General features: G+C 37.5%; 1 protein-coding gene across 2 annotated transcripts; it reads right to left on the bottom strand.

Moving 5' to 3' along the window:
* Positions 1 to 778: 778 nt before the first annotated feature.
* On the bottom strand, positions 779 to 26,205 carry LOC124612958. Of its 2 annotated transcripts, none has more exons than XM_047141478.1 (6): positions 26,034 to 26,205; positions 25,742 to 25,884; positions 3,054 to 3,238; positions 2,680 to 2,840; positions 1,472 to 2,587; positions 779 to 1,117 (listed from the first exon to the last, which is right to left on the bottom strand). In XM_047141478.1, coding segments are annotated over exons 1-6 (1,683 nt in total). In that variant the 5' UTR covers positions 26,036 to 26,205; the 3' UTR covers positions 779 to 1,041. The 2 variants fall into 2 exon arrangements, with proteins under 2 accessions (XP_046997434.1, XP_046997436.1); XM_047141480.1 differs by having other exon boundaries at positions 779 to 1,112.
* Positions 26,206 to 26,768: the final 563 nt, after the last annotated feature.

Raw genomic sequence — 26,768 nt, 5'->3', positions numbered from 1 at the left:
CCCTAAATAGAAACTCGTGAATAATGACACAAAGGTCTATAATCGAGATTCTGCGCGTACTGGCACAATACTCCAAAAAATACACTGCGCAATTACAATATGTAAGTAGTTTTAGAATACTGCACGTATTTTTGTCAAACACAAACACTGTCCCACTTGGAATCCTGACTGTTTAAAATATGAGTTGGATCCAAATTATGTGCACGAAGCAGTAATTAGGATTATCAAAATTGAGCATGGTCATGTGAAACACTGAATTAGTTGTGTTCACATGTAAATGTGGACATTCTTTTGGTAGGTGAGGTGGGAATTGTTGAAAAACTAAATTAGCAGTGAACAGGACACTATCTGGATACTTTGGCCACAATTCCAAATGGCACACATTTCCTTCTTACATAAACATTATCTAGTGTATGGTTGAGATTTAATAGCCTCTTCACCAAATTCATATGCAGGGAATGAATTTATACAGTTGTATAAATGTGCATATAAAATTGCAGTACTCATGCGCTGGAAGAAGAAAGTGTTTCAAACACATATATAAGAAGTATTTGAACTCATGACAATTCTACATCAGACTGAGTTGATATACATGAGTTGTTTAAGGAAGCTAAATATCTTAATATTTTCCCTGGTCAAAATAGTTGACAAAATGTTCACAATATAAAAATAACAAATAATTTTAACCATCCAGTTACTTATAAAGTACAAAATTTTTAATAGTGGAATTACTATTTTAATATGAATTGAAACATTTTGTTCAATAGAGAGACTAGTAACATCTTTGGCAAAACTAAAAAATGATTTCAAATATTTCAATGGATGTATGATTTCTGGATAATTCATACTAATATGTAATTTATGATCTAACTGAAAATGATATTTCTTTGGCTTAGGAAAAGAATGATATGTTCACATTCCATAATCACAGAGAAGGGTATGTAACTTCCTTGACAAATCTTTAACATTTATCTCACAGTCACTCTTTTGGTAACGACTAGTACAAACAACAAATTAATAATTGCAAGACTCACCACTGCATCAGTTAGGATCAATAAACTCTATCAGACGGCAATGGTCGAAATTGTTGTGAAGTGATATCATGTCCAATTCTGAACTGAAACAATGCAAGATTAAATTGTCGTATGTTATATGTTTATTTTATCTTTACACTCATTAAGTCAAAATAAATAAATATACAAAGTCTAATGCTATTTCCTGAAGATCATACTGAAAGAGAGTGACACCAATAAAATAACTGTAACAGTATGTTGCTTATTGTAAATTCTCCACTCTACTCGTATTTAAAAAAGTTACTTAGAAAAATAGGAAGTAGTTTACGGAATATTTCTACAGCAATTATATAAATTACATAGTTATTAAAATTTAATATGAAACACTTGCTTTTCTAGTTAACTACATTACATTCATAAACCAGCACAGATGAAAACAGATTGATAGTATACATTACCTGATGCAAGTGAGATCCTGCTTGTATCGAACTAGTCTCTTTTTCAGTTTCACAAATGAATAAAAGTATGCCTCAAGTTGAACATCCAATTTTTCACAGAGTATATAACAAAGAGATGGTGCTGCTTGTTCTCTTACAAATGGGCCACAAATACTGAGCTCTCGTAATGATTTACGACCACAATGATATAAAAACTCTATTATAACATCAGCGGTCACATTGCAGTAATCTAATTCAAGACGACGTAAGTTTGGATACGCAGAAGAATTTGCAAATGCGTTATTGAATAACTCAATATTAAAAAGAGGCGAGCCAGAGAGAGAAAGTTCTTCCAAATCTTGATTTGACAGCAGCCATTCCAAATATTCTGATGGAAAATCACTGTCTCCAGAATTAGAGCCAAATAGAAGTCTGCGAAGCCCAGGAAATGGCTTTGAAAGAGTCAAATCTTCAGGGATAATAAATGATTCTTCCAAATAAGAGTTGTAGTATAAACCTAAGCTTACTAAATTAGGGCAGAGGTGTTCAATCAGCTGCATATCAACAGAAACAATTCCCTCCAGTGTGAAAGCATACAGATTTCTGCCACGAGCTTCTAAAATTGGCACAATACTACAAGCAAACAGATTTATAGCAGCTGAAGCAGGGTCATCCCACCCTTTGTGTGTACTGTCACCACAGCACTGGACATCTAGCTCTGTCAAATATTGAAGTTTCGCTAAAGGTGCGAGTGAGTCAGCTGGAGCACTGGCATCAACCTCAACACGGACTCGTTCAATAGCTGGACATGATGAAACAACTACAGCTAACATTCCAGGATTATCCTTCTTTGATATCTCAAACTCAATGTCTCTCAACTGATATGACATCATAGTAGAAGACAAGAGACTCGACTCTACACGTACCAACCAAGTTCGAGAGGAATGCATTTTATAGAGCCCACGCACTACCTCTGGATGATGTAAGCTACGCAGCTGAGGGTTGTGTTTTAAAACAAGACATATGCCTGATGCTGTAACCTCTGTGTCCCTTATGTCGAGCTCTGTGAGAGTATTTATATGCTTCAGATGCCCCAATGCTTTGTCATTGAGAACACATGATCGTAATCCAAGAAACCTGAAATTCAGGGAAAATGTGTTACTGTTAATATGTATTATTTTATTACTGATATCGCACTACAACACAATAAACATGAGAAGGAGCTATACCTGAGATTTGGGCAATGATTCCGGATATACTTCAGTGTGGTGCTGTTAATATGTGCCATTGTCACAAAGTTAAGTGAAACAACTGTTTTCAAACAAGGTGCTATTGTTTTGAGACATGGGAGAGCTTCATATACATTCTTGATGTCAAGGTACTTCAGGTTCTGCAACAAAATTTAAAATGGTTATGATTTATTGAAATTAGACAGAACTCAGTAAATAGTGATGTGTGAGAATAACAAAGCCTGAAAAATTAAATATAGCATTTAATATACATTGATACGTTACATTTGACTACACTAAAATATAAGCAGATATAAATCACTTCCAGAAATATTACAATCCAAAATATACACACATTATTACAGTTTACTCACCCTACATGTTGCAGCAATATGGAGGAGGCTTGCCTTCTCTGTGTAATCTGTTATTGCAAGTCTACTGATGTGTTCAGTTATAAACAGTCTCCACTTTTCCTGATGCTCCAGCCAGAAGTTATACCTGTCAGGTAGACTATGAATGCGCACATAAGTGTCCAGCAGTTCTTGCTCCAATGATGCAGCTACAAGACAAAGGAGGAAAATAATCTACCAAATGTAATACTGCAGCACAAATGTAATACCACAAATCATTAATTATATTCATCTGGAATTTTTTTAAGCTCAGTGCCTCTGCTTCCATAAATTATGATTAAGAGGATGCACTTTCTAGTGAAATATAGGCTTTCATCTTCTTTTTTTTTAAAAAAAAAAAAAAAAAAAAAAAAAAAAAAAAAAAAAAAAAAAAAAAAAAAGGCTAGAAGGGGGCCACTTTTATTTATATTAATTACATGCCTCTATGAACATCTGACAATATAGCACATTCTAACAAAACTGTTGAATTTGTCAATAAGAACTCTTGGAATCATAAAAACAAAAAAAATCTTTCTGGACTAAATTGTACATCATGTATGAAATGCCAGACATCTCACTAGAAGTCAGTTTAGTACTGGTAGGTAAACTGTATGACCTTCTCACTCTAATCTTACAAAATTTGACTCCTTGTGTTTTTACTTTTGGAATCCATATTCAGGGCTTAATTTTACTTGCCAAGCTCACTGACTGGGGGAACCCAACCACCAGCTTAAATACGGCAGAAGCTGATATCAGTGGAATTTCTACATTTCGCGAACAATAGTCACACCAATACAGAATCAATTTAATAGCAAAAATGTTTGTGTTAAATTGTAATAAATGACCAATGACCACCTCCTGTCATGCTGTGTATACATCATTGCACGGAATTAATTTTATAACAAGTAAAAATTTACAAAAACAATGAACAAAAGCTATTAAACATGCATATCCAAAACAGAGTCACTCATTACTATTATTACTACTTGTGTCTTGTCAATTCATCTATGCTTTGAGAGGAAAGTTTAATCTCATCTTACAATCTCAGTGCAGAAACCAGCTGATAAACATCACAATTTTAAAAGATCTTTTAGAATAGCAGAAATTACAGTATTTGTGCAATGCGTACATTTGACAGTTGATTGTGGTCATCTTCATGCTGCTGCAACCTCCCTTAATTTTGGTTAATCATTTTATCTGAAATTTATTTCAATTTAACATCTACTAGCCATCCTCTGATTTGTCTCCACTTCTAAACAGCACCATATCATCCTCCTTCCTATCTAAATAGTTTCAGTTTCCCAGTCCTAATATCACCTTTCCTCCATAATTGTCAACTTTCTCACTGTTAGTTCAATTATTACTTGCCTTCAGTAATAGAAGTCATAACCAAAAAAGTGCTTTTCATATCTGCGCATGTTATATCTGAAGCAGGACTTTGGCCAAAAGTTTAGCAACCTTTCAATAATCTATAGTGAGACACTTAATTACATTATATTATGTATTTTCATCATTCCACTTTGAAATATGCTAGACAGTTCAGTTGTAGAGATTGCTAGTGAATGTTCTCCTTGCACACTGTTGGCTTTCTTGGTTAATTATTTTATATGGAATGGTTTGATGGGAGACAGAGGGTTAAGTTCAGCACCCTAACTGGAAACGTTTTTCTTCCACAGTGGTCAATGGCATCTTTATTTTGCAAATTGAGAGAGTTATGTATAAGTATATCTGTAAAGCGCAGTCAACTGTAATGGGCGTGTACAGATTGTAGAGTCATGTTGGCACTGTATCATGTTGAAAGAAAGAAGAGGATGACATCAAATACTAGTACATAGAAAACTCTTCAATAGTACCAAGAGCAATGTCAAGCTTAGCATCTCCTTACAATGGACAGATCACCACCAACAGTTTCACATGCCTTCCTTCTGTGAGAGACTTTGGAGATGTTGAGAATATAAACCAAGACATTGGAACTGAGTATGGTAATCCCTAACTGTACACCATGACCCTCCCCTCCCCTCGCCAATAATAGGGATGAAAATTATTTGCTGCCAGTACTCAAACCAGTAACTTCTGAGTTGAGCTCCACTACACAAATGAGTATTGGAGCCTTCGGCTATGTGAACAGGCCCAATGTGTTGCAGTGATGTAACAGGCAACTGAATTCCTGCTAAATTTCATAATGATAATAGAGGAAAAACAGGAATCAATGAGGAAAAGATAAAGATGTAAAGCAATTTGCAAAGCAGATTGATTTATCTTAAGATAGACAATTCTGTTCTGAAATGAAATATAGTTCAGGCTTCAATTAGCAATGAGATATGCCACTTGACAAATACTGATAGAATCCGCAAGATCAAAGCCAAGACAATGGCAACAACATTCCTGTCTGGGTGACACTTTAGTGTAACCATCTTAGATTTGTTGAAAAGTTCTCTGGTTCCTAGCTGGGTGGTGAAGTTAAATACTATTGTGTCTCAATGAGAGTCATATTCATTATCTTCTGCTGAAGTGTCAAGATACTGCAGATGTCGCCATATTTATAAACGAGTGGCACCCCTCCTCTTGGGTGTGAGTGCCATAGAGTTGCACACAGCTTGCAGGTTGATAGCCCTCAACCTCATTAGCAAGATTACTTCAATTGATTCCTTTATTATTCTGTCCTAATAACCAATGGCTTGGCACAACAACATAGTTTTCTCAAAATCAAATGTTTCATTTAGGCTGTGCTCTGCTACCACTGATTTCTCTGTGTGTCCCAGACGTATACATCTAATACGTACGTAGCAGTTTTTTAGAAATCATTAATATCAGTCATTTACATAGGGAAGAATTCCTTCAGTTCAAATTGCACTGTTACTTCTTTATTGAATTAAATCACAATGAAGATGGATTTTATATTGATACAACTTAGAAGTTTATTGTGCTTCATTTCTGCAAAGACTATTAGGACAGAGAACTTAAAATTTGTGTGTGTTTCAGCAGTTCTGATGCTCTCTGAACAGAATGAAAGTTTTGTTATTGTTATAATTAGTTTGATGTGGATGGTGTCATCCCCATCCTCCAAGACAGAATCAACAGACAGGTTGATTGCTCTTTACACTAAGTAGGTCAAAGCAGGTAAGAAACAAGGAGCTAATCACTTGAAGATACATGGCAAGGAATTCGGTGCCAGCTGAAACTGGAGTGGACTATTAGCAAATGGAAACATCTGTCAGTTAAGATGTAGTGCAGCTCTTGCAGCTTTGTGCTAGAGAGAGAGAGAGAGAGAGAGAGAGAGAGGAGGGGGGCGGGGGGATTTAATTATGTTTATTAAGGAGGAGGATGATGATAATACCAATGATAACAATTATTTTGTGTGGCTCAGTGGCACGGTACAAGTCTTTCAATTAGACACTATTTTGGCAACTTGTATGTCCCTAACTTACCCAGGGGAAAGGGGACCTACAGTTTCATGTGGACTCCAAACCAGGAGCAGTTTCTGATTACTCCTCACATTGTTTAAAGGTGACAGCTAATTTAAAATGAAGACTGAAAAATCTAAGGCATGACCAAAATTCAATTCCTCATCCTCTCGGTTTCCAGATACACGCTTTACTGGTAGACAACCAGGGCTGACATGCATATACACAGATGAGCCAAAACATTGTGACCACCTGCTTAATAGCTTGTTTGTCTGTCTTTGGAATGAAATACATCACTGATTCTGCATATCAGGGATCTGACAGTTTGTTGGTAGGTCAGTGTAGGTATGTTGCATTAGGTGTCTACAAAAGATGTCTACACACAGGTTATGTAATTCGTGTAAATAATGGGCCGCTGATTTGTGTATGTGGTAATGGCATTTTACAGCAACCCAGATGTGTTCTGCAGGATTTACATCAGGTGAACTTTGTCATCAAGACATCAACATCGTGAGTTCACTATAATGCTCCTCAAACCACTGTAGCATGGTTCTGGCTCTGGGGCACGCACAATTGTACTGGTGAAAGATGACATCGCCGTTGGGGGAGAAATCCCGCATGAAGCGATGCAGGTGGTTTGCAGCTGTCAGCGTGTCTTGAATTACTACCACAGTACCTATGCAAGCACATGAGAATGTCTCCCATAGCATAATACTGGTCCTGCGAGCATGCATTTGTGGCACACGGCACATTCTGAGCCACTGTTCACCTCAATGACAGCATTTGTAGGGACAACCACATAGTGTAGCAAAAATGTGATTTACCAGAACACCCAACATGTTTTGATTCATCAATGGTTGAATCCCGATGGTCCAGTTGCCACTGCAATCGAAATTGTTGACGTCGTTGGGTCAACATATGAACACATAGGGGTGGTCTGCTGCAGAGCTCAATTTTCAACAACGTGTGAGGGCCGGGGCGGGGGGGGGGGGGTTGTATTTCTTAATACACCAAATTTTGATCACCTTTGAATTATTCTTCACTGACCACAGCACGCTTCTTCAAATGATCTTTCCATTGGCCAAAACAGATTTTAAATTCACTTATCAGGATGTTCTTTACGCCTTCCAGCAATTTCTGTTTTATCTCATACACAGCGGCAAAATGTTTTCTTTTCAAGTCCCTTTTGAGTCTGGGGAACAAAAAGAAATCACAGTGGACTAGATCCGGTGAGAAGGGGGGGGGGGGGGGGGGGGGATGGACAATGGGTGCCATTTTGGTCAAAAACTGCTTTATGGAGAGGTGATGTGGGTCAGCACATGGTGAGAACCATTTGCCTGTGTGCCAAAGATCTGGCCTTTTCTTCTGGATACTCTCCCTCACACTTTTCAAAACCTCCAAGTAGAATACCTGGTTGACAGTCTGACCCAGGGGAACAAACTCTGCTAGCGCAACACCTCTGCAATCGAAGAAACAAATGAGCATTGTCTTGAAGTTTGACTTCACTTGGTGAGGTTTTTTGGGAAGCCATTTGTCTTCCACTGCTTTGTTTCAGGGTTGTATCTGCAGCACCACAATCCATCACCACTAATCACCTTGGAAATAATTCAGGGTCTTCTTTGAGCTGATTTTGAAGATCAAAGCATGACGGAAGTCTATACTCCCTTTGCTCCTCTGTGAGGAGGTGAGGGACAAATTTGACTGCACCCCTTCTCATGTGCAAATCTTCAGATAAAATCCTCTGAATTGAACTGCACGATATTCCAGACATCTCACAGAGCTGATTAATGGTTCAGCAACGGTCTTAATAAACGAGGGCATTGATTTTATCGTTTTCATCACTTCTTGATGTTCAGCGGCGCCCTGAATGGGGTTGGTCTTCAACTGACATTTCTCCATTCTAAAACATGAAAACCACTCATAAGAGTCTGGTTTTGCTTAGAACAGCATCCCCATAAGTAATCTTAAGCATTACAATAGTTTCCACAGCCAATTTCTACAACAGGAAACAAAATTTCACAGCCGTGCACTGCTCTCGACAATCTGCCATCACGTTTTCGCTGAAATGGAAAAAGTTATTTTACTAAAAAGAACTCTCACAGTCAAACCAATGCACTCCAAGCAACACAACTTTGCACATTGTCTCAGGTGGTGTGACCGTAAAAGACACCTGGTCTAACAATGGGTTCTGCCACTCCCCCCCCCCCCCCCCCAACGCAGCACAATTCCCATTACTTTTCGGTCTCCCCCCCCCCCCTCGTACGACGAACGGTACGTACTAGCAATGTACTCTTTTGGCAGAGATACCACAGATCACCATCTATCCTACTTTGTACAGCAGACAAGCCTCCAAACCCCATGTTCGTGAAGAGTCGGGGATATCCAAACATTTAGCACCTACTGGTAGTTCCAATGTGCTAATGCTTCCTGTACATGCTCACGACAGTAGTATGTGAACATTTCGGCCAGCTTTACTGTTTTTGAGATATATTCATAGGCTCTGCATAATAATAATTTGACCTTTGTCAAAGTCACTTGTTGTTGTTGTGGTCTTCAGTCCTGAGACTGGTTTGATGCAGCTCTCCATGCTACTCTATCCTGTGCAAGCTTCTTCATCTCCCAGTACCTACTGCAACCTACATCCTTCTGAATCTGCTTAGTGTATTCATATCTTGGTCTCCCTCTACGATTTTTACCCTCCACGGTGCCCTCCAATGCTGAATTTGTGATCCCTTGATGCCTCAAAACATGTCCTACCAACCGATCCCTTCTTCTTGTCAAGTTGTGCCACAAACTCCTCTTCTCCCCAATCCTATTCAATACCTCCTCATTAGTTATGTGATCTACCCACCCTATCTTCAGCATTCTTCTGTAGCACTACATTTCGAAAGCTTCTATTCTCTTCTTGTCCAAACTAGTTATCGTCCATGTTTCACTTCCATACATGGCTACACTCCATACAAATACTTTCAGAAACGACTTCCTGACACTTAAATCTATACTCGATGTTAACAAATTTCTCTTCTTCAGAAACACTTTCCTTGCCATTGCCAGTCTACATTTTATATCCTCTCTGCTTCGACCATCATCAGTTATTTTACTCCCTAAATAGCAAAACTCCTTTACTACTTTAAGTGTCTCATTTCCTAATCTAATTCCCTCAGCATCACCAGACTTAATTTGACTACATTCCATTACCCTCATTTTGCTTTTGTTGATGTTCATCTTATATCCTCCTTTCAAGACACTGTCCATTCCGTTCAACTGCTCTTCCAAGTCCTTTGCTGTCTCTGACAGAATTACAATGTCATCGGCGAACCTCAAAGTTTTTACTGCTTCTCCATGAATTTTAATACCTACTCCGAATTTTTCTTTTGTTTCCTTTACTGCTTGCTCAATATACAGATTGAATAACATCGGGGAGAGGCTACAACCCTGTCTCACTCCTTACCCAACCACTGCTTCCCTTTCATGCCCCTCGACTCTTATAACTGCCATCTGCTTTCTGTACAAATTGTAAATAGCCTTTCGCTCCCTGTATTTTACCCCTGCCACCTTCAGAATTTGAAAGAGAGTACTCCAGTTAACATTGTCAAAAGCTTTCTCTAAGTCTACAAATGCTAGAAACGTAGGTTTGTCTTTCCTTAATCTTTCTTCTAAGATAAGTCGTAAGGTTAGTATTGCCTCATGTGTTCCAACATTTCTACGGAATCCAAACTCATCTTCCCCGAGGTCCGCTTCTACCAGTTTTTCCATTCGTTTGTAAAGAATTCGCGTTAGTATTTTGCAGCTGTGACTTATTAAACTGATAGTTCGGTAATTTTCACATCTGTCAACACCTGCTTTCTTTGGGATTGGAATTATTATATTCTTCTTGAAGTCTGAGGGTATTTCGCCTGTCTCATACATCGAGCTCACCAGATGGTAGAGATTTGTAATGACTGGCTCTCCCAAGGCCATCAGTAGTTCTAATGGAATGTTGTCTACTCCCGGGGCCTTGTTTCGACTCAGGTCTTTCAGTGCTCTGTCAAACTCTTCACGCAGTATCTTATCTCCCATTTCGTCTTCATCTACATCCTCTTCCATTTCTATAATATTGTCCTTAAGTACATCGCCCTTGTATAAACCCTCTATATACTCCTTCCCACTTTCTGCCTTCCCTTCTTTGCTTAGAACTGGGTTGCCATCTGAGCTCTTGATATTCATAAAGGTGGTTCTCTTCTCTCCAAAGGTCTCTTTGATTTTCCTGTAGGCAGTATCTATCTTACCCCTAGTGAGACAAGCCTCTACATCCTTACATTTGTCCTCTAGCCATCCCTGCTTAGCCATTTTGCACTTCCTGTCGATATCATTTTTGAGACGTTTGTATTCCTTTTTGCCTGCTTCATTTACTGCATTTTTATATTTTCTCCTTTCATCAATTAAATTCAATATTTCTTCTGTTACCCAAGGATTTCTATTAGCCCTCGTCTTTTTACCTACTTGATCCTCTGCTGCCTTCACTACTTCATCCCTCAGAGCTACCCATTCTTCTTCTACTGTATTTCTTTCCCCCATTCCTGTCAATTGTTCCCTTATGCTCTCCCTGAAACTCTCTACAACCTCTGGTTCTTTCAGTTTATCCAGGTCCCATCTCGTTAAATTCCCACCTTTTTGCAGTTTCTTCAGTTTCAATCTGCAGTTCATAACCAATAGATTGTGGTCAGAATCCACATCTGCCCCTGGAAATGTCTTACAATTTAAAACCTGGTTCCTAAATCTCTGTCTTACCATTATTTAATCTATCTGATACCTTTTAGTATCTCCAGGATTCTTCCAGGTATACAACCTTCTTTTATGATTCTTGAACCAAGTGTTAGCTATGATTAAGTTATGCTCTGTGCAAAATTCTACAAGGCGGCTTCCTCTTTCATTCCTTCCCCCCAATCCATATTCACCTACTATGTTTCCTTCTCTCCCTTTTCCTACTGACGAATTCCAGTCACCCATGACTATTATATTTTCGTCTCCCTTCACTACCTGAATAATTTCTTTTATCTCGTCATACATTTCATCTATTTCTTCATCATCTGCAGAGCTAGTTGGCATATAAACTTGTACTACTGTAGTAGGCATGGGCTTTGTGTCTATCTTGGCCACAATAATGCGTTCACTATGCTGTTTGTAGTAGCTAACCCGCACTCCTATTTTTTTATTCATTATTAAACCTACTCCTGCATTACCCCTATTTGATTTTGTATTTATAACCCTGTAATCACCTGACCAAAAGTCTTGTTCCTCCTGCCACCGAACTTCACTAATTCCCACTATATCTAACTTTAACCTATCCATTTCCCTTTTTAAATTTTCTAACCTACCTGCCCGATTAAGGGATCTGATATTCCACGCTCCGATCCGTAGAACACCAGTTTTCTTTCTCCTGATAACGACGTCCTCCTGAGTAGTCCCCGCCCGGAGATCCGAATGGGGGACTATTTTACCTCCGGAATATTTTACCCAAGAGGACGCCATCATCATTTAACCATACAGTAAAGCTGCATGTCCTCGGGAAAAATTACGGCTGTAGTTTCCCCTTGCTTTCAGCCGTTCGCAGTACCAGCACAGCAAGGCCGTTTTGGTTAATGTTACAAGGCCAGATCAGTCAATCATCCAGACTGTTGCCCCTGCAACTACTGAAAAGGCTGCTGCCCCTCTTCAGTCACTTATCAAAATGGATTTCCCCATCTGCAGCCCATATCTTCGCTAGGGTGATCCCCTGTCATTGTCTCCTCCATTTACATACTTTTGTTACTGTGTCACATGCCCGCAACACCACTAGGCTGCATCAAGCATCGTGGTGGGCAGTGATAGATTTTGATTAGTGAGTTTGAGATTATCTAAATATGTGATGTAAATGGCTGTATCTTTTGATTGCATGGACTCAGAAGCTTAAATTTTTTACTCTGTCAAGGCACTATAGACCTTCATATTTGACATAGATTTCACGTTAATGCATAAAAGATGTCTGAACAGAACAGATGGACAACAAAGTGATCCTATAAGGGTTCCATTTTCACTGACTGAGGTAAAAAGATTCAAAAATCTATTTAGAAGTGCACATCATATATGTTTCAACTGATAACATTGCTCAGCTAGTCTTTTCTCTTCTTTACAAAGTGTAGAATACAGATTTGACTGATGGCTTTAAGGTATCAAACTGCTAGATCACTGGTCCCTCTAATCTATGAAAATCAAACTAATAAAATTATTCTAAAAGGAATGATATGGGTAGCCAAATCAACCCTTAGCATGTTCATCTAAAATAAAAAATTAAAAAAAAAAAAAAAAAAAAAACACAGTGAAGTACTGCATGCTGGGGAGAAATACGCAAACTGAAAGCAGCTTAAGACTGTGTACAATTTACTTTCATATCATTTCTGGCAGCTACATGTGTGCATCTCTGTTAACATAAACACCCATTCATGTATGTTACTCACACGTAATTTCTTCACTAAGGACATCTCTTATCTTCATGTGTCCACTCAGGAAGCTATTCAGATCATGAAGGAGAAAACAAAGGGAATACAAGCCAATTGTGTAAGAAAGCACTGTGTTTGGTTCGCTGATCACACTGTGATAGCTGCAACTCTGACAACAAAATGAGTAGAATGCCACATGTGCTATCAGATACCCTTCAAATATGGGAATTAGAAGTGAACAAATGGTAAGCAAAAGTAATGGTGGGGCAAAGAAAAATTTGGGAGAAGTTAAAGCTAACATAAAAAATGATTGCACCAGAAGTGATTCAGAAATAATCAGGTGAAACAATTTTGTTGTCTTTGCACTATAGTCCAGAGGACAAAGTATGCTTAATGCGAGTAAAAAGTAGTATTGGATTGGTAAAACAGGCATTTATGTCTAAGAAAAACATTTTAACTAGAAAATATACGAACACAGATAGAAAATCCATTGCAAAATGATTTTTGTGGAGCACACTGCTCTACAGAAGTTACAATTGGGCTCGGTAAACTGGAAAGGAATCAACTTGAATCTTCTGCTTCTGACATGTGGATAAGGTGGACAATGATAAGAACAAATGGTACATGAAGGAAAACCAAACCCATCTTAAGGGAAGTAAATGAAGAGAGCAGATTATTAAAGGAAATGAAGAGAGACAAATGAAATGTACTGGAAATATCATCACACAACACTTTCATCATTAATATTCTTGAAGGGAAAGTTCTGGGAAAGAAAGGAAGAAGATGGGCAAGGGCATGGACAACCTCTGGTGACCCATGGGCCTGATTCACGAACTTACTCGAGCTTGAGGGCTGTCTCATCTCACAACACAATAACAATGCTCTTTGCACATGAAATCAAAACATAACGTCCGTGAAAATTTTTATGGGTTAATGCACCGATATGAATAGCACTACCCATTTCTCAACATGTCATGCTAACAAATTATGCCTCAAAACCTGTATTTTTGACAGTACATTCACTTTTGTTCACCCCAACTTTCTTTACTTACGACATTTTTACAATAGCCTTCTCAAAAATTTCCGTTGCAAAATTCTGAAATACCTCACTCTCTCTCCCACAAATTCCTTCTGTGGGCAAGATTGAAGTCAATCGTGGGCCAGATCTGGCCCACAGGCCACTGGTTGTCCATCCATGGCCTAGGACGAATTGTTTGGAATTCATGAATAAGATGACAGGTTGTGATAATTCAACGGAACTGAAATGAACAGCCAACTGTAGAAGAGAATGGTTGCACTAACAAGCTGTCAACCTTCAGATGTGTATGGAAGCTTTTTCATTTATGGTTTATCTCTTATGATTTTCCAGGACACAATGTGTGTGGTACACTGCCATTATTTAATGCAGTTCCATGGTTCAAATCATATTTTGATGTATTACAATTTTTAATCTCAGTTCAGTTTGTTGGCAATTATTTAATTTGTTTTATCAAATTAGCCATGTGAGGTATGTGTTTGTTTCTGTGTGTTTCTAGTTCTGTTATGCAATGTCATGATGACTACGTTATAAAACATGGATATAGGAAATCTTAAAATGAGCAAAAAATCACCCTGGTAAGGCATTCTTTTGTATCTACGTCTCTCGCTGACCCCGGACTTGTTCAACCATACATGTGTCTAAAATCTAAACATACACTGAAAACTATGCAGTCAAAAGAGAGGCTGGTTGCTCTTTACAACCAGTTGGTTGCACAAGAAAAGATCACTGAGCCAATCACTTAGAGATGTCTTGGAAGTATTCATTGAGAAATATTTTGAAATACCTTGTGAATTCATTATCACCTAAACAAAATAGTCCACAGCTGAAATTGGGGATGGACAATTGGCAAATGAAAACTGCTGTCAATTACAACGTAGTGCACCACCTTTACGTAAGCTGCCAAGCCCAAGAACACTGAACACTTCTTAACAAACTTTGTAGGTATTTACCACAACCATACCAATAACTTTCAAGCCCTGCTGCATGGACTTTAACAATCCATGTTCTGTACATATGCTTCAACAGATCTCTTAGTACAGACAGTTGCTTGAAAATCATCCCATACATGTGTTTGAGGAATGGACAAGACTAGACAAGACTATGCACTAAGCAATATGTTACACAGTGAGGAATAGCAAATGAACATAATCACAGTTCTGCAACACTGCACACACACACTGAAAGCAAGACTTGTTCTAAAAATATTTGATGCTATTTTAACTTGTGATGTGTATTTTCACTCTTGTACGGTTTTCTGACATCTGTAAATCAAATTCAAATTAACAGGCAATGCCTTTATGTTGTTGTGATCTTTAGTCTGAAGACTGGTCTACAGGCACTCCTGTCAACCAGTTCCGTCTTTTAGTCAAGTTGTGCCATAAATTTCTTTCTTCCCCAAATATGATGCAGTGTGTGCTCATTAGTTACACCACTTACCCATATAACCTTAAGCATTCTCCTGTAGCACCATATTTCAAGCCATGTTTCAGTTCTGCACAAGGCTACACTCAAGACAAGTATCTTCAGAAGAGACTTCCAAAACCTTAAATTTATAATATATGTCAACACTTTCTTCTTCTTCTTTTATTTTTAGAAAGGCCTTGGCCATCATCAGTTATTTTGTTGACCAAATAGCACAACCCACCTAATACTTCCTAGTCTACTACCTTCAGCATTATCTGATTCAATTAGACTACATTAAATGCCCTTGTTTTACATTTGTTGTTGCTCATCTTATAATCTCTCTTCTAGGCACTATCCTTTTCATGCAACCGATTTTCCGAGTCCTTTGCTGTCTCTAAAAAACTTATGATACCAGCAAACCTCAAAATTTTTACTTCTTCTTACTGAACTTTTGATTCCCTCTCAAAATTTCTGCTAGGGTTGGTTTCTGTTTTCTTTTTCAACAACACACATTTTTGTTGAGCACAAATTATTTATAACTACATCACAGAAAGTTACAGGTCATGTCTCTTCTGGAAGCATGGTAAACAAAATGGATGACTTCTGGTGGTGAATTATTCATTGTCAATACAGTGCTCTGGAAGCGTGTTGAATAACTCACATATCAGTGCTGGAGAACATAATTTATTAAAATAGTTCTACGGCAGTCACAACTGTCAGCACATACCTTCTTTGGAATTGGAATTATTACATTCTTCTTCAATTGTGAGGGTATTTTGCCCTGTCCCATACATACTGCACAACAGATGGAATAGTTTTGTCACGGCTGGCTCTCCCAAATATCTCAATAATTCTAATGGATTGTCATCTACACTAAGGGCATTGTTGCTTTGAATGTTCAGTCAAATTCTTCTCGCAGTATCCTATCTCCAAACTCATCATCTTTCTATAATACTGCCTACAAATTAAATTTCCCTTGTAGAGCCCCGCCATATATTCCTTACACCTTTCAGTTCTCCCTTCTTTGCTTAGTACTGTTTTTTCCATCTGAGCTCTTGGTATTCATACCGCAGCTCTGTCCTCCAAAGGTCTCTTTTAATCTTCCTGTATGTGGCACCTATGATTCCCCCAGGTAAGCATGCTTCTGCATCCCTGCATTTCTTATCTAACCATTGCTGTTCTGACAGTTTGCATGTTCTGTCAATCTCACATTTAAACATCGGTATTCCTTTTTGCTTGCTTCATTTACTGCATTTTTGGTTTCTTCTTTCGAAAATCAGATCAAGCGTCTCATGTGTTATCCAATGATTTTAACTGGGAGTTTGTCTTTCTACGTAATACCTTGCAAGGCTCTCCATTTGTCTACTACTGTGTTTTATACCCTTTTCCAGTCAACTGTTGCCTAATTTTTCAGAAAGTTCAGAGCTGGTGAAAAAAAAAAAGAGAGAAGAAGGACTCTCTGCCGCACAACACCTTCACTCAATAACGTTTGGGCTATATACAGTACCCAATTAATAGGGAACGTCTGCTGCTGAAAGGTTTTGCGCTGAAATAACTCTAATTACTTCTCACACTTCACAGTTCACATTTTTTTTATTACCACACAATTATATATTTGTTTCATTCTAGTTAACAGTTGCAGTCATCACAGTAACTGACATTACGTACCTTTTGTAACAGGAGACAAGACGATAAAAGGCCAAAATTTAAAGACGATATATTGCCTGCCATTTATCTAAACTGTATGTAGTCGTAGGGGTTCCGCTTTGCCAAAAAGTGGCTCATGGTGTTAAACCAAAGAGAAGCCATAACTCATCAGACAATATTACGACTAGAGATTTTTTGTTGCTGACAGAAGTGTTTTTTCGGGAGGCCTCACGTATACTACAGACTGTAGTACCCTTATTAAAATCTTTTGACCTATGTGTGCTTAAAATCATTACAATATTTTAAATGTCCTCTTCCTCTCCCCACAGATTCCATTGACATTTGGTGATTTCTGAAACATACTATAAGTGATGAAGTAAGTCCAGTGGCAATTGATAAGTCACTGCAGCAAAAGAGTGTGGCTGGCTGAGCTGGACACTACACAACAAAACTCAAATTTTGTCCTAAAACTGCCCATGTTCATCTCTTAAGTAAAATAAGAGGAAAGTCCTCATTTAAAGCTATATTTCATCTCTTACCAAACTATATAATGAATTCTGTTCAATGTTGTGTATACTTAAAAGGAGGGGGGAGGGGGCAGGATGGAGATTAGAGATGGTGTAGTGATTCGAGAATTTCTGTGCAAATTCTAGAGCCACTCAGCTTTCTACCATCTCGAACACACAATATTCTAGATACGAGTGTGGGATGGGAAAATTCTACCTACTACATGTCACATGTTTGTGTGTGCAGCTTTAAAATCAGCCACAGGAAGGAAGTAGACGCGGCGGTCGTACGGCATCAACAAGTACCTGTCAGGCAATCCACAGAGGTTTTAATGTGTATGTAACAAAGAACCATGGAGTTTTTATGCCACTTTGTGCTTATTGTGTCATTGACTACTGTTATTCAAAACAAAAACAGTTGAAAAGTACTCTTGTAGAATCTTGACTCAGCCTTGGTAGAGCCAAGACGTATTTTCTGATTCATTTTAAGAAAGTCATGGTAGTCAAGCCAACTTTCCTTTAACTGTATCTCATTTTGTTTCTAATGTTCAACGGTAGGAGATACTTATACAAAGTTGCATATGTATGTAGAAAGTGTGAATTATGTTCCGCATGAAAGTCAAAATAACTGACAAGAAGGAAAGCTTGTATGTCTACTCATTTTATACGTAGAAAGAGGCTTAAAAGTTGCTGCGCCTAGCGCTATTCAACGGAGAAGAAGACGAGAGATTTTCCAGCAGTCAACTATCCTGTAAAGAAGAGGGGCTGCAAAATTCCAAGTAAGTCACCTCGTAAAGAAGTGGAAGGTGATTTGAGGAAATAAATCAGTATAACCCACACCTACACTTTAAGTCGCGGAACATTAGAGTGAAGCAGCAGTGGCTCCCACCAGAATTTGAAGCAATGCATAAATGGCGAAGAGGCTCTACATGGAGAAGACTATGTTGTACAGTTTGGGAAATAAATGCATTTTATGTAAAATGTTATGCATGACAATGAATTGAAACCTACTTAAGGGGCTCCGGAATGCCCTATACCAGATTATTTATTGGAATATGGGCTACAACTTAACACAGGGATTTTACAAAATTTTAGTTCAGTTATTAAAGATGATTTTTTTTCAATTGTAATGAAAATTCACAACATTTTTTTGCAATTTTTTATTTATATATTCAAAAATATACAGTTTTTTTGGAAAAAGGCTGTGTTAAATTATGCAGAAGGTACTGTGTAACATTTACTGAAAGTTTGAAACAAATATGTTTGGAAGATCCTTACAAAACATGTAATTAGTATGAGAAAATAAAAGTTTTGGGAATCGAGCGACAAAGATTGGATTAACTTTTTAGTGCATTCCAGGTCCATAGGATGGATTATCTTCATCCTCTGCAAACTCCTCCTCCAGCTTCCTCTTGTTCCTCCTCCTGTTTACTCTTGCTTGTATGTCTAGACTCTTTACAGCCCTGTCTGCAGCCCGAAGGCGTTCCTTGTCTAAAGCAAGCATCGCTCGTTGTTGTGTTCGTAGATTTTGCTACCATTTTCTTCAGTTGCAGTTACTGCAACACTGTTCCAAAAGGTGGTCATGTATGAACACTTATCACATTTCAGTTGTATTTCACTAGCAAGTCCTACGTGCTTTATTATGGAGAGTTCCAGACCAACTTCACTACAATGAGTACATCTTACACAGTTTGAAAAAATTCCTTTGAGAACCGACATATCAAATATTTCATTCACATCCGATTCGCCCATAGAACATTCATAGTTTTCACTCATTGAACCAAGCTTCTTCTGTGAAGTATTTTCTTTCCCACTTTGACTGCTATGGGCAGGTGTACTTGAGAGGTTAGGTTCACTCACTTGGTTATCGTCTTTATTGTTTACAGTAATAACACATACATTTGGCTTTCCAACATTTCTCCTTTTCTTAAAAGCCTTCAGAGGATTTCTAATAACTTTACTTTTACTCATTATTATACTTCAACAAAACAGAGACTCAAGAAACAGAATTAATTACGAATATTTTTGAGATAACGACAGAGTAAATAAACATGAAACAATCGACAGTCACACCAGCGATATATATTGAACCATCACAGGTTAGCCACAACACATACTTTATCTCACATCACTAAAAAGTACCTGATGAACACGGACGTTAATAATAACACCATTTGACAGCAGTTTAACAGTGCCACAGTGGGTCACGCCCATGTAGAACACATTTAAAAAAAAATTTAAAAATAGTTGTCTTCGGAATTGAATAAATTATATATCTATTAAAAGGTAATAGTCTGCAGATACAGAAAACGCAAAAAAGTAAAAATTGAACTTTTCATGATTTTGAGCCCTTCCGGAGCCCCTTAAAGAATGCATTCTGTCTCAAATCTTGCAAATCTAAATCAAATATGAATTTTGGTCAAAGCCAAGACAAGTTTTAAAGCTTTGTTTGGCAGACAATACCAACATTTAAAAAAACCACTTCCGAGTAGCAATCCCTCATATTGATATCAAGTGACATTGTTTCCTGAAGATTTATAAAACTTCAATCAAAGTGAGACAGTGAGTGATGTATTCTGCAAAAGAATGCAGGATGAAGTACACTTTGTATGCTTCAGGAGTTGGGTTTTGATGGAAAACAGTAGTTCACATGGTTTTAACACAGTGATTGTGAATCAAGTTGTTTGTGGCCTAATCATATGACAATAAAGAAATATTTTGACATAGGCCTAAATTGATTACAATACACACTGACAAGTGTACATAATTTTGTATGGGTCATACACAGGCTACATAAAACTAAAGCAGACTGTCAAATCCCTATGTCTTGCTCTTCAAATGCTGCAGAGCTGTGGCGAACTGTACTCTGAGTTTTGTAGCCAAGGAGGAACTTCACTAACAATAATATGTGAAATAAATTAGAAAAATACGCAAGCATTTCTGGACCACATAGCTATCCGAGAGCATTATTCCGCAAAGTAGAATAATAAGCCTTCACAAGGTAAAAGCCACTGCCAGTGCAGAAAGCTATAGCATCTCCAGAACGGTGTTTATTACCAATGGTAGAGAGAGGCATCAAAAAATGGTTTAAGATTATTACCACATCCAAGTATTGCATCACAAGCTGTATTTCATATTTATTCATCATGTGCATGATACAGCTTCTGATAATCGTACAATAATAAGATTTTGCATTAAAAATTACACATTACATTTAGATTTTACATTAAAAATAATGATTTATATTTTGAATACCAGTATAGTTTCCTTCTACCTCATAAACATAACTGTTAATAGGTTCAGTAGACAACTCTCAAAATAACTATGTTGTTGATCTCTATCAGAGGTAGTTTGTTGTACAACTTCATGCCAGTCTATTTACTACTATATTGGTACTTACATAATCTAGTTTATTCTAAATCTATATTACTCCTGTTTCTTGTTCCACAAAAGTGGGTGGCACTTCTGTCTGTTAAAAGTGCCTGGCTGCTTTTCACTGAGGCATGGCAAGCTTTAATACATAGGGAAGGTGCAGTTAGTATTTTTAGTTCTGGTTGGAATGAATTTCAGTCTGTAATGCTTGTTATTTTTATCACTGCTCTTTTGCTTTTGCGACAAACGTTTTCCCACCATAATAGTTGTCCCATATGATATTTATGTTTGTCAAGTGTGATTGTAAGAAAGCACAATATTCAGACAGAAGCTGTTCTTCACTAACAAAGGCTTTTAATTTGCACAATAAGAAAATCATTTGTGATTGTTTATGCGTAATTGCTCTGGGTGTGCATTCCATTTCAGTTATGGGTCCAAATTGATTCCTACTAGTCTGAGAGATTCACACTCATTTACTTTTTTAGTCAGTTTATACAAAAAATTAGTATTTATAGAGACAGTTTAGGTGAAAAAAGTATTTAGATTCAGTTTTGCTTTTATTTTTATGTCACCATAGTGCAGACTTGTCACTGTTTCCCTTTTCACTTTTCATATATTGGGTTTAGTTATTACTAGGGTTGTACCATCAGTATACATTACCACCATAGTAACTGGTACAGAATTCGATCTACAATTATTTACTGTGACAACTCATTTCCTGTCTAAAATACCATTTGATTAATGACAGTTTGTCCTCCTTGACGTCATGTTTTTCAAATTTAGGTATTAGGCTACCATGTGATAGTGTGTCAAATTCTTTACTCAGACCAAGGAGCACAACATGGGCAAATGAACAGCTTTTGAAACATCTGAGAAAATCCGTAACTACTGACTTCACAGCTTCAATAACTGATAGTCTTTCAGCCATTGAACAAAGAGATTAGATTATTATTCTCAAAGTACTTTGTTGCTCTTTCACACAGTGTTCTGTGACTATACATATTATGAGAATAATAAACTGGGACAAAAACTGTGGATTTCATGTCATCAGGGACTTTTCTAACTTCAAACATGCAGTTTGTAAGTTACGTCAGGAGCCACCATAAGTTAATATCATTATGTTTTTGAATAAGTCTGACAAACCTAAAAGATATCCTCACTATGTCAGTTATCAAGTTTGCATAAAATTCAGTATACAATGTGGCAACTAACAACAGTCCACTTGAAATAACTTACAAGTTATTTTTATCTATTTCCAGTGTAGCAGGTTTTCCATGACCTGTGCAGTTCATCAAGAAGTTGTGTAATACCTCAGGTGAGATTGATGTCACTTGTGTGGTTCTTTGTCTCCTTGCTATGCTGTCCACTACCTTCATTTGTCTTTAGGACACTCATCAGTAACAGGGAACAAAAGGCGTCACCAGTTGCGCTGGAGAATGTGGGATGGACACTTCAACATTCCAACTGACTGTATTTTTAATATGATATGCTGATTCATGAACACTGTTCCAATTTCCTAACATATCTGTACAGCACCCAGAGCAGGTTAATGCAGCTTTGACAGCTTATCAGTTTGAATTCCTAGTCACCAAGTTTAAAATAATGCATTTTAAAGGAATATTCATATTCAACTATTTTTGTGGAGATTCTTATATTTTATGTGATTCACTGTGATACTGTGTCAGCTAATTCCATTTACTTAAAATAATGTTTCAATTTCTACAATTACTAGTTTTTAGCAGTCAATATGTCAACTGTTGAAGTAAGATTGGACCTTGTTTATGTAACTGGTAATTAGACTGCCATATTACTTTCTCATAAAACTACAAAAAACCAAATTTCTTGCTAATGCTTACTTGCAAGAGGCAAATTTCAGCACTGCCAATGACATTTTGGAGGGGGGGGGGGATTGAGACTGTCGTGTGGATGGGGGGAGATGTTTTCGCCTCGTGAAGGTATGGACTCGGTATCCATCCCATCTCTTTGTAGGTCTATAGCTTTCTCAAGTGAAATTTTGTTTTGATACAGCTAAAATAACTTTTTCAGACCTTCAAGCTTCTTATTGCCTCTGAATGATTTCTAGTACCCTTTTTAAAGATCAATATACTGCAAGATCTGGCAGATGGATAATTTTCATTAATGAACAACTGCACAGGGGAATCTGAAATCAATGAACTACATATACTGGTGCTACAATACATTTGGTTTAGATTTAATAATAAAATCAGATCAGTCAACGGAAGCATGCAATTCCACCAGTCTGCTTTAACCTGTGACGTAATAATGGTGTGGTGTGCGACATAACTAAGGCCCGGAGTTTATGAGTTGGTTGCGTTTGTAGATGTTATATTGTTGTATCTACCTTGTGGCAGTGGATGTGGACGTACTGAGTTTAACATGTTGTATTGGGTTTATTTGAGTTTTGGCTGTCATCGCGCTAACTTTGTTTTGAGTTTAGATACTTTTTGCGCTAGCTTGGGTTGTGGAAGTGTTTTCAGTGAGTTACTAAGGTTTTTTGTTTATGTGTTTAGTGTTTTTGTTAGGTTTGATTAGTTTGGTGTTTGTTGTGCGGAAAGAAGTCTAATTAGGCTACTTTTACTGATTTTTTGTTAGGTATGGTTAGAACAGTGAATTTCCCAAGTGTATCATTACAATCTGAGATGGGTGACGATATGATGTCTGGCACAGTCTTATTGCTGAATATGTTGTCACATTTGTGGCAACAACATGCAGTTGACGAGAGTTCCAATGACCCGGACCAAGGACATGAATATGTGGCGTTGTCAGTGTGTGTGTGTGTGTGTGTGTGTGTGTGTGTGTGTGTGTGTGTGTGTGTGTGTGTAACCTAGGTTGTATTGCCTTGCCGGATGCTTTTGTTGGCAAGTAACTTTTGTTTTAATTTTATTTTCTACCAATTGTGATGTTTTGGGTGTTTTTTATTTATGGTAGGTTGGTATTGTTTTAACCGATGTAATGATTATGGGATATTTCGGTTTTTGAGATGTTGGTTCCACTTTTCCGAGATGTAGATGCTGATTTTTTGGTGTCGATAGCTATGGTTGAGCTATATAGCTCAGGGGAAATGTCTGGTTCCTGTGGTTTAATTAGTGTAGTGGAATGTTGTAATTTAAATTTTTGTATGTTATTTGTTTTTTTCTTGTTGTATGTTTAGCTTGTTCATGCCCAATTTTCCATGGATATCCCGTTTAGTTTCATCTTTTTTTTGTGTAGATGTTATTGTGACAGTTTTATTTTTGTACATGTTTGTTGGCGTGTGTGTGTGTGCGTACTATAACTGTCGTCATTTGGTGCATGTTGAAGTAGCCATTTCTGCCGTACTGATGATGCTATGGGTCAAAGGCAGGCGGAATCTGAAGCTTCTGCAATCCTAGCATAAAGACAATTGTTTATTGGCACGTGCTTAGTTGGGCAGTTAGCAATATTTGGACTATATAAACCATTTAAAGAAAATATCAATAATGAGGTCCTCAAACTCCACAGATTTATGTCTTACCAGCCTACACTCTCTGTAACTAACAGGGGTATTATTAACATTCATTTTACTTGTTAATACTTACCTGCATGAGACAAAATTTCAGTACTGCCAATGACATTTTGGGATGGAGGGGAATGTCAGGGAGAGAGGGAGGAGGTAGTTTTCGCCTCCCGAAACCGAAACTTAAATAAAATCAAAATTGAAACCATGTAATACTCCGTACGTGGTTGTATTTTATCATGATGGAATGTAATGCTTATCTGATAACAGAGTACCAAGTGTTTTGAGAGATTTAGACATTGCTTTTGCTTCAGATTTTTGTGTCCAATATAAAGACAATATTGTATCACTTGTTAGGGCAGTAATGCAGTTGTCCACAACAACTTGTTGCACTCTGGCACACATAAACTTTAGGCTTAACTACTACTCAATTTTTTACCACAGTCCGATCTTCTGCTTTCACATTTGCTGGCTTTGCCAACTACGTACCTAACTGTGACATTCCGACCTAATTAAACTTTGAGCCGCACTACAGATCAGTCTGTCGCCACAACCGGGATTTCAGGGGTGTGAGCTCCAATACGTGACTTTAGCTTTAAATTCTGATATAAGAACAATCTCTTGAGCGATACTCTTATTATGGAGTTTATTGCAAAATATACAAAATAACAGAAGGATAACCTCACCAAATTACACAAGTCTGCATAATAATAATAATTTGTTTCTTTTTCCCTTTATTGTACACAGAGCTCCCCATACTGCATTCATCCTAATCAAGGCTACTCTTTCAAAGACAACATACTGATTTAAAAATTCGTTAGAGTCAATAAAAACTCTTAACATGCATACTGCTGGATTAAAGTAGTTCTACATGTGTGGATTTATAAAATTTGAACAATAGTTCAGAATAAAAAAATTTCCTGCTTTTAATCATCCAACATTAATTAAAATGTCATTACATGGCGTCTTTTTCATGACATATTCTATAAAATAGGTCAGCTACTTTTCCTGAATAGAAGAACACAGCCTCTGAGAAAAACTTCATTGTTTAACAAATTGCATGAGTAAATTATAGAATTGGCAAGTTTTACATTGTGTCTACCTACTCATTCGGCACCATATTTAACTCAAGATATAAATTTCTGTCATTTAGTTTACTACAAGTAGAATCGCTGAAGTGTGAAACATTTCTATTGTTACCAGGAGTTTAAACCATTTACAGCGGACACTATGTGTTCACCGTGCATATTTCCGCTACAACGTACAACGAGTATTAATAAACAATTTTGTCGCATCTTTACGCTACAACGTATAACGAGTCTTAATGGACAATTTTTCAGTACTTACGCAAGACGCTAAATGGGCTGTATTTCTTCCCATTTTTGTCATGGTCCTTCTTCAGTTTCAACCAAAAGTTGACATTACACACAATGCTATTCAGACATATGTTATAAAGGTTCTGAACTCTGTACGTGGGCATTTTGATACTCCTGGAAGAGTTGAAACAACTTTTAATGAACATATATGGTTAATAAATGGTACTATTTTCAAAAACATGAATTGAGCCTCCCACTCTACACAGGTCACGCTAACAAACGCCGACAAATACTTTTCCAGAACAATATATACATTTACGTACATTTACTTATATTACCAGAACTGATACTCTTCTCGTGGGCAGGTAAAGCACTCTCAAACTTAAATAAACTCCATTTTAATAACACTACACTGCTTTACGTCGTATTTGAATATCGATTTGTTTACAACCTACATCTTCACCCACACGCCAAAGACCCACTGCTAACAGTCGACTCCACATACTACTGCCACAGCTAATGCGACAAGTAAAATCGTATTGTCGTGATCTTACTGAACAGTCGCACTTCGAAGAGCGAGCAAGTTCACTTATAATTCTTTCCAATGGCAATAGGCACCAATAACTCGGCGCAAAACAGATTCACATAGTAGAATATTTCTACTGTTTCGCTATTATAGATATATTTTACTAATTCCATACGCCATAAATGTTAATTTAAATACTTGCATGCAATACGATTCTCATAACTGATGACAACGTAATCGGAACTGCTGTTTAGGGCACAAACAAAACGCCATAGAGAGCTTTCAGGGACGCATAATTAATGACAAATTGTTCGGCAGCATTACTACGTGATAGAGAAGGCCTTTGCTATGAGTATAAGAGTGACAGAAAACCTTTCTTGTTATAAATGTACCAGTCAGCTATACACTTGTGTAGTCCTTAGGAAGAGGCCAATGTTTCACCTGAAGAAGTGCAGATTTTGGTAATGCAATGTAAAAGGTGGGAAAATGGTCAGATTTTTCGGAGTGTGTGTGTTTTCATTTACAAAATAAA

This window comes from Schistocerca americana, chromosome 4, assembly GCF_021461395.2.
Source record: "Schistocerca americana isolate TAMUIC-IGC-003095 chromosome 4, iqSchAmer2.1, whole genome shotgun sequence".
NCBI classification, from domain to species: Eukaryota; Metazoa; Arthropoda; class Insecta; order Orthoptera; family Acrididae; genus Schistocerca; species Schistocerca americana.
This window is presented reverse-complemented; position numbering and strand designations above follow the sequence as displayed.

Excerpts from the sequence above, each read along its gene's own strand:
- LOC124612958 (XM_047141478.1), bottom strand. Across the intron at positions 3,239-25,741 it reads CAGCCCATTTAGCGTCTTGC|CTGCATCATTGGAGCAAGAA; the intron begins GTAAGTACTGAA and ends TTTGTCTTGTAG. Across the intron at positions 1,118-1,471 it reads CAGGATCTCACTTGCATCAG|TTCAGAATTGGACATGATAT; the intron begins GTAATGTATACT and ends GCATTGTTTCAG.